We start from the raw sequence: 9,565 nt of genomic DNA on the forward strand, positions 1-9,565 counted from the left end.
AAGTCCCATGTTTGTAAGGCTACTTAACTACAATTAACTTAAAACCAAATCATATTAGTCTCAGTTTTGATTAAAAATGCCTTCCCACCCTCAAGTGGTTTATGGCTGTATCAGTACAACAAACAGACATAAAACATTCCCAGGCATTGGAATTTGACTCTAAACGTCTTTTGGCCTGTGCCAGCTACTACTCTTCCAAAGAGCACCAGGGTACAGTTAGGAATCAAAATGCAGCAGACAGCATTCCCAACAGACAATCTGGGTGTAGCCACCCTGCCTAAAGGTACGAGAGTTGTTAGGATAGATGCAGCCAGTTGGCTTCTGTTCCAGACAACGTTGCTGGTTTAATAGCTATCCAATAGGTACTTACGCGTTCTGCCCCATTGATGATCATAGTATTTAATCTTTGCTAATGCCTGTCTTCATATTAAAACTCAAAAACAGTGAGAGGTAGAATGATTTGAAAAGCTCAAAAGCCAAAGACCACTGAGGAAACAGAACCTGAAGCTACCCCTTATACGTAAGTGTTAATCGTATCCTGCATTTTAATTAAAGTAATTATGAGAACATTACAAAGAAATGTTAACATGCTTACTATGTGTTAGCAATGCTCCGTACCTTTTAAAAGTATAATTCAGTACTTTGCTTTATGTCGTTAAAATCCTATTCATTCTCCTTAATGAATTACTGTCTTCTCAGCTGGAAATGGTTCTAGTAATACTAAAAACAGTGTCTTATAGTCATTAAGCTTTACTGATGGTATTTTATGCACACAGAGATAGTGCAATAAAATTAATTTTCTTCGACATGTCCCCATTCACTTTTTTTTTTTACCAGATCCTTTAACTTTCTTTACCAAAGCAAATCATCTTTCCTTATCACGGTTGCGAGGTTACACTTGAAAATTACATGGTTCCAAGGGAAGACTACACGAGAAAGATAAAACCACTACAGGTTACAACCACATCTGACTCAAAAACTCCCCAAATAGAAAATAACCAGAGACTGAGAAAGCATTAGAAGGAAGCATCACGTGCCTGCCCTGTTCTTATTCTTCCTTATGCTACCAGCATATCAGGCCAGACAGATCTTTGTTCTAATAAAGCACAGTCATATTTATGTCCTTTTAAGTCAGTAAACTAATCACCTTAAACTTCGTTGTTATTGTTATAACAGGATTACTGTTGTTCTGTAACACTCATGGCCTAATAACTTAAACTCAGGTTACTGAAAGAACAGTAAGATTCCTGGTAACAACTATATTACTGGATTAAACGCAAGTAATAGGGTTATCATGCATGAAGTTCAAACTGACACATCACCGGTAACACCATTCTGGAAGTAGGTTATGTGTGGGGAAAAATCCTCAGTTGCAGAAGTTTAGAAAACACGGGCTGGTAGCCTTGCAAATTGAACTAGTTGGGAAGTTTCTGGTAACAATGTGTTTGTAAAATTCACTCTGGTTTAAAGTAGTTCAAACAAACTGTCAGCAGGGGAAACCTTACTGCATAGGGCCTGCACACATAAAACCCTGTATCTAGGCGTACAAGGGCTGCAAATCCAACTGTTCTAGTACACAACTAGTTAAACACAACCGGACGCCACAGAATTCATGACTCTTGAAGCTTCCTTCATTTCTGAACATCAGCTTCCAGAATGGGCTCCCATCTTCTATAAATATTGCAATGAGACCTTTCTTAGGCTGAATGACCCAGGGCATCTACACTCCCAAAGCCTGCTGGCTCCCTCAGCTATCTAAATTTTGAGCACTAGAAAGAAAACCAAAACAAGACAACCTTGAAACAAGAGAAAAAAACAGCTCTCAGCAATAAGCTAGAAGCCCTGATATCTCAAGGAAAGGAGCAGTCAACTTGGTAAAAATTACTTGGAGGAGGCCAGACACTGGCCCAAACTAGTAACATTTCTCATTTTTACAGCTGAAAATCAGTGTGGAAACTTGCTCACCATGTGCTGGTGCTTCCATTGACATTGTCACATCCAGCCCAGTGGGCGACACCGAATGGTCCTGTTCGCCTATACAGCCAGAAGAAGTACTGGGAGTTCTTTTTAATACTGTTCTTACATACTAGAGCTTCCATGTTTCACTTCACCTTCGACGAATGTAAAAACTTAATGGAAATGCTCTATCTTTATATCTGACAACCAAAAAGTAAACACCAAGACATTCTTCTTTTCCATGCTTGCCTGCTGGGGTGAGAACTGGGACAGGGAAGGAAGAGATTTCGGTATTGTCTTGGTCCCACATAGCTTCTCTACTTTAGGTTCTCCTCCAGCAATCGCTTCTGTCCTTCCTTAGAGCTTTTCTAAATGGCAGTAGCAGCATGGTATTGACATGATTTATCTCACTTTTATTGCTTAGTGCTAATGGGATTTAGATGGTGCATGTGGGTTTTTTGGTGGCACACTGGGATCTGTATCAACACAATCCATTCTATTATTAATACATTCCAATCTGCTCAACTCCTTATCAAATTCTTTGGGAAAATATTTTACAGCTGCTTCAGTAGGCAATTTATATATCCAGTTGATCATCTCAATTTGCAGACTTCAGTCTAGCTCACACATAAAAAGTTATCTTAAATTCCAAGTTCTCCTGAACACACATACCTAAACAATAAACAAATTGCTTTGTTGTATAAATTCACTGCACAGAAATCTGGTTTTAACATTTTTTCCCCTCATACTGTTATAATACACCCAGAGTCTCCATTTATTATGTAATTTTAATCTTATCTCTGCAAAATAACAGTCATAATGTACTGTTATACTTCTGAATCATTATATACTGAGCAATGATCTCTGATCTCCTTCCCTTACCCACTTGGCTTCCAGCTGACAATTTATGAGCTGGAGATAGCATGAGGCCGAACCTCAAAATAATCTCGTTAGTACCATTTATTTTCTTTAGTCATACTTTCAATCTCTGTAACTTCCTGGGGAAATGAGTTTCATTACTTTATTACCCTTCATGTGAAAAATACTTCCTTTTGGGTTGGTTACCTGTTAACTCTGTGTGCCCTATTTCTTGCATTGCAAAAACCAGACAGTGATATGAGGAAGGCGGTACAGGAACTAACGCAATTTTATAGACATCTATCATCTTGCTCTCCTCCTTTCCTGACCGTTATTGCCTTTTCAGGCTAAAGAATACTTATGTGAAAGCTAAAATATGACTGACTACCAAATTCACCCCAATGTACTATTTTCGGTGTCTTCTTGAAAAGTATCAGAGCAATTAGGCAAAAAAGTCATCAAAGCAACTCCTGACTTTGGGAGTATGGGTGCATTAGGGCTCCCTGTTAAGAGATTTATTTCTAATGGTTTGGACAGGGCTGCAGAAAACAGAACCTATGAAAACCAGCTGACCTAAAACAAAGGTGAGTCTTAGAAAAAAAAGTACTCGAGTTAGTGGCAAAGATGTATTAAATCCTCTTCTAAAAATTCAAGAATTACAGGTACAAATATCAAACAGTAATAGAACTTCCTGCCTTTTGAAATGTAAAATTAAAAAGCCCATTAACATGGAAAAGATAATCTGAAAGCCAGCAAAAGCTCCATGCATGGGATTAGCTATCTGATGCTTCTATCGTCATCAATCATCTAGTCTTTCTGCAAATGTGATTGTTGTCCTTGATTCCTTATAAGCAAGGCACAAAAGGATTCCTCTTAGCCATCAAATAGTTAAATGTTGACTCCAAATTACTTCCTAAATCCAGTTTATCCATCTTTGAACTGAAAGTGTAGCAAATGCTTTCAAAGACACCAGGAAGAGACATGTAGCTCAAGGGTGAAGTCCGAAAAGCCCTTTAGCAAGCTGAAAAAGCTAACTCAGTTGCTTGCCAGATCTCCTCTTTCATAAACTCTTTAATGTGCTTTCTTGGCTAATTATCAGTCTGCTCCCTGTATCAAGGCCAGTCCATTTTGAAAAACATGACAAATATTCAGACACTGCAGTACAAAGAGTGCCTTCTGTACAATTCCGATGGCGTCTTAGCAAAAAAAAAAGCGTCAAGACAAAATTTAAACTATGTCGCCAATCTTGTAGATACTTCATGTTCTTTCCTCGGTTCCTTTAGGTCAATTTTTGACAGGAAAAAAAACCAAACCATGACCAAATATACACATTCTTCCTCACACCAGTGGTTTAAGTGGAATTTGTTCACTAAGATCAAAAACTAGCAACTCATCTTCACCACCATCCCCTCCCCACCAAATCCCTACACTTTCATCCCTGAAGAACTGCAAACACTAGATACCAGATATGTCCTGGACAAGATTATTAAGTAGAAGCTGGTTTTGCCCCAAGTTCTGTCAACTTCATAAATCTGGCAGATAAAAAGGAACTTAAACTCACACCAATTCTTCAATAAAGAAAGTTACCCTTGTGCCAAAAAAGTAAAGAGGCAACACTTGCAGACAACTACTTCTGCCACAGTAGTAGCATCACAAAAATGCATGTACCTGGCCATATACACATAAATAGGTACATATGTACATATTGGTGTCAAAATAAAAATATTTCTTCACTCTTTCATTCTCATTACTGTTATCTTGGACAATAAATTGGCAAACTCAGACTTATGTAGGGCAACTAGACACTTTTCTAACATTCTATTATGCACAGTAAATTGTACTTATGTCAAAAGAAAGGCACAATGATACACAAATGAATAGTCTGCACACATACCAAAAACCTAAAAGTGAAACTAGTAAGTCTTGGAAAGTACACAGTTCTCCTCTTTTAGAAAAATCTGTTCCACAATCTTAACTACATGCTTTGTTAAAAGCAAAGCTGAGAGAAGCAGTGCTACATTTCAATCTCTAGAGCTGGTTCTTTAGCCACAAACTACATAATTTAATAACTGATTTTCTGTAGAAGAAAAAAATATTGCCAGTAACAGTTTGTTCACCTAAACCTTGAAGAGTAAAGTGACTTTGTCAGTCTGTATTACCCACATTCACAATTGTGAGAAGCACACAGAACACACAGCATGGCTACTGAATGAATCAGATATGATTGCTGTTTTTTAATCCCAGTTGTAAGTTTATTTTCCTGTAAGACATCAATCACATTGTCATGATTTACCTACATGTAACCCGCAACGGAATTTTGCACAAGATTCCTCCTCAATTTATTTTAAGGCACTTAGATAGTCGCACAGTATCAATGCTCTATCTTTATCGGAGACATAAATGAATGGGTAGCTACACAGATGGCCAATCAAAAGTGTCAGAAGTCAGCACTAGAATTTTATTGAAACCATAATTATGTTTCCTCTGAATACATGACACCAGAAAAATTCTCACGGTTGCTCATCGATTTATGCAGTATTAATGAAATAAGTCAACAGTTCACTCTGCTTCATTTACACAAGTTTTTTTAAAGGCTGCATCTATGCTTTCTTTGACAGAAGCCTTTCCATGAAGAAGGCACCACTTACTAACTTACAGATGGGCACCTATAACAACTCTGAAAGATAACTACCAAAACCAGCATGTATGGCAACATCACACCCATGCATACCTCCAGTAAATGAAACAAGAGATGTTACTTAAGACTAAAAAGCATGAAAATCCCTGCAGAAAGCAGTATGCTACCTTAGCTTCACAGTCCCATTGTCCACAACACAAGTGTGTTCACAGGAGGCAGACCTTCATTTTATATCAATGGTATTCTTGTTTTTGCCAGGTGGCATAGATCTTAAGATCCAAGAATGGCTTTAGGTAGGCTGGATAGAAATGAGGACAACAGAGGAAAATCACTTATGAAATGTATACATATGGCTTCACTAAAGTGGTAGACAGAACCACACACGTTACTGGTGACACGTTTTTGTCCTAACAAGAACATCTATGTCAACTGTGACAATGCTGCCTCTCTTATCTCTTTGCTGGCATATGGTTTTATTTAGAATATAAAAATAACAGAAAGCCACCTTACCTTTTTCTTCATCTATTCGAAAAACTCCTATACCAGATCCATCTCTGATAGAGTATCTAATCTCCCCATCTCGTCCCGCGTCTTCATCATAAGCAGATACTGTCATTACTGAAGAGCCAACAGGGGCATCTTCTTTTATAAAGCCTTTATCTGCAAACACAGAGAACCGTGGAGGGTGCAAGTTTTCATTCACATCAACTACCTCAACCTCAACGTAACACGTAGAGGACAATGAAATGGGTTTTCCTTTGTCCTTGGCCCGCACAGTCAAGTTATAAAGTTGTTTCTTTTCATAATCCAGTCTCTGTACAATACGTATTGCTCCACTTAGTTTGTCGACATCAAAGGTGCCATCTCCACTGTCCAAAAGACTGTATCGTACTTGACTTGACTGGCCTAAATCAGGATCATAGGCTTCTAGCCACATAATAATAGTTCCCTCAGGAAGATCTTCTCGAATTTTCACATGATAATTTGAAGGAATAAACTTAGGAGGATTGTCATTAACATCTTCTACAGACACTTTCAAAATAACTGTCGAAAATAATTGAGGTTCTTCAGTAGGTTGGTCCCTAGCCTCTATTTTCAAGAAATAAACATGCTGTTCTTCACGATCCAGAACCCCTACAACTTTCACAACTCCTGTCACATCGTTAATAGTAAACTTGTCTGTATCTGTAAGAAGAGAGTACTTCACTTCTCCATTAGCCCCCAAATCTTGATCAGTAGCCTCAATTTGAATTATTTCACTGTTTGGCTCTTTGTTTTCACTCACTTCAACAAAATAGCTGTCTTGCAGGAACTCTGGTGGGTTGTCATTAGCATCCAGAATTTTTACATCTAAAAGGTGCCAGGCAGACTTCTGTGGTATTCCAAGATCATAGACAGTAATATTTAGAGTATATTTATCTTTTACTTCTCGGTCAAGGGGAGATAAAATTTTCAGCACTCCTCTTTCCATATCAACAATGAAACTACTATCTTCATTACCTCCAGAAATAACATACACTAGCTTTCCATTGAAGCCAGTATCAAGATCAGTAGCATTCATAACTATTATGCTGGAGCCCACAGGTTGGTCTTCTCTTATCTCAATGTCACTGGGGAGAGAACTTCTAAATTGAGGTGCATGTAGATTCACAGAGTGAGTGTCAAAGAAAACATCCTCAACTTCTCCACGATTGTGCAATTTATTTGCTTGTAAGAGTTTCTCTGCAAGCATTTTGGCAACACCAGTTTCTTCACACTGCAAGTTGACTGGTTTGCGACTAGATGCTACAGTTATGTTGATATACAATGGTTTTGCAAAGTTTTCTCCATCTGTAGCTGTAATTTTCAAACTGTGAAAAGACATTTTAGCACCTAGGCCATCTATTAGTGACTGTTTGAGTGAAAGCACTCCAGAATTTGGATTTAGGCTAAATAAATCCAGTTCATTTCCAGATTCAATCTGGTATCTCACCAACTGGAGCTCATCAGCATCAATCGCCGATACAGTTGTTATTTGCTCTCCAACACCAAGATCCCTGGGGATTGTTCCCTCACAATTTATTTTCTCAAACAGAGGTATATTGTCATTCAAGTTATTTAAAATAATAGTAACAGGGACTTCAACTTCTCGACGATATGGTATACCCCAATCAGAAGCTCGAACCCTTAAATTGTAGAGCCTTGGCATCAATTCATAATCCAAGTCTTCTGAGGTACTAATAATCCCACTGAAATGGTTAATCACAAATGGCAAAGGATTTAGGTTTGCAATGCTGTAGGTCACATAACCATTCTCGCCTTCATCAGGGTCTTTTGCACTTACTCTCATGACACTCGTACCTATTGGCACATTCTCATCGAAGGAGGCTTTATAGGATGTCTGAGTAAATTCAGGAGGATTGCTGTTCATGCCTAGTACCTTAATTAACACTTTTGCAGAAGCTCTTCTGTCACTTGTCACAACTTCAAGTTCAAAATGGGAAGCATATTGTGCTTTTATGGGTTCTAAAGTGGTAATAAGACCAGTGTGAGTGTTTAAATTGAATTTTACTTTGCCCAGTGTATTTTTAAATACATATTTTAAATGTGGGTAACTAGGCAGAGCTTTCACCATTATCACAGGTGTGTTTGGAGGAGCAAATTCACTTATTTCAGCTCTATATATCTCTTTTTCAAATCTGACAGGACCAGACTTAAATTGTGGTGAGGTCACACGAACAACTTTTACAGAAGAAAATTGTGGAGGATTTCCTTTATCTTTAGCTTGAAGGGTAAGGTTGTATCCAAAAGGGTGGCTCTCCCAGTCGATGTGACCAATGGCTTTTATTCTGTATTCTTTACCTCCCGGAACAGACCTCACTGTTTTGAACTGTTGAAGTGGATCACCTGCAACAATATTTAATGATGCTATTTCCCCATTTGAACCCTGATCATTGTCCTCCACAGTTACAACTGCATAAGTTGGATCTTTGTCCGATTCTGATGGAGTCAGTGTAACAGCTGTAATAACGGGGGCGTATTCGTTTGCTTGCTCTACGTGAACAGTTAGTTTTGCCATACTGCTTATGCCACTGCTACCATACAGCTTCAGTCCACGGTCCACTGCAAGAATTTCCATCTCGTAACGCTTAGTGTCCGAGTAGTCAAGTCTACCAGTTAGAACTACTACTCCACTAGTTGGATGTATAGCAAACACATCTGTTCTTTCTTTAAAGCTATAGTAAAACTCTCCATTTGTTCCTATATCTGCATCTGTTGCACTGACTCTTGCGATGCTGGTTCTTATTGCTGTGTTTTCAGGCAAAGAAACGCTGTAAGATGTTGGAGAAAACAAAGGCCGCAAGTCATTTGTATCCAGTACCTGTATCCTGACCTTCGTGCGTGTTTCAGCATTTGTATTTTTTTCAACTGCTTTAACAGTCAGCATATAATGGTCTTTTACCTCTCTGTTAAGGATAGCAGTGTTTCCTCCTTTGGTCCGTATTCTCAAAAAGCAAAAGTTTCCAAGAATATATTCTTCAGCTTTGAACAAGTTCTCATTGTCACCAGAAATAATTCTGTATCTTAGGTCCCATAACGGATTTGTAATGTAAATGCCCATTTTTACTGGATGCCCAACATATGTCTTGGCTGCAGAATTCTCATACACAGTGGCATTATACTGTACTTGTGTGAATTGCATTGGTGGAGCATGATGTGGCCTTTGATTTCCTTCACAGTTTCCAAAATGCTGCACCAGCAGCATCAGCAGCAACAGCATAGTCAAGTATCTTCCCATGGCAGCAATTATAAAGAAATCCTGAAACAAAAGAGAGATGTGTTAAGACTTATGACTGTTCCAAAATTATTCAAATAACCTTGATGTTAAGTTTAGAATTCACACTTGAAAGAAAGCTAGAAGTTACACATCTAGGTTATATCCTTTTTCATAGAAAGTTTCAACATAATTTACAGTAATAGAAAAGTAGATAAATTAAAACTCCCTAAAAATGCCAAGAATCCACAAGACCAAAAGTCTAGAAATTACTACCATGACACAAGGGGAACACACAGAGTTAATAACTTCAAATGAACAACTCCATGAAGCAACATATTAGAGGAAATATGCCAGTG

The 9,565-nt window shown here is 38.2% G+C and overlaps 1 protein-coding gene across 3 annotated transcripts in view; it reads right to left on the reverse strand.

Moving 5' to 3' along the window:
• FAT1 (FAT atypical cadherin 1) overlaps positions 1-9,230 on the reverse strand; it is a 101,999-nt gene extending 92,769 nt beyond the window's left edge. For all 3 annotated transcript variants that reach the window (XM_009706878.1, XM_009706877.1, XM_009706876.1), the window contains exon 1: positions 5,963-9,230. In XM_009706878.1, coding sequence (XP_009705180.1) covers positions 5,963-9,230 — 3,268 coding nt within the window. The remainder of the gene's footprint in view (positions 1-5,962) is intronic.
• Between the last annotated feature and the right edge of the window lie 335 nt (positions 9,231-9,565).

The sequence above is a fragment of the Cariama cristata genome, unplaced genomic scaffold (genome assembly GCF_000690535.1).
Source record: "Cariama cristata isolate BGI_N322 unplaced genomic scaffold, ASM69053v1 scaffold559, whole genome shotgun sequence".
NCBI classification, from domain to species: Eukaryota; Metazoa; Chordata; class Aves; order Cariamiformes; family Cariamidae; genus Cariama; species Cariama cristata.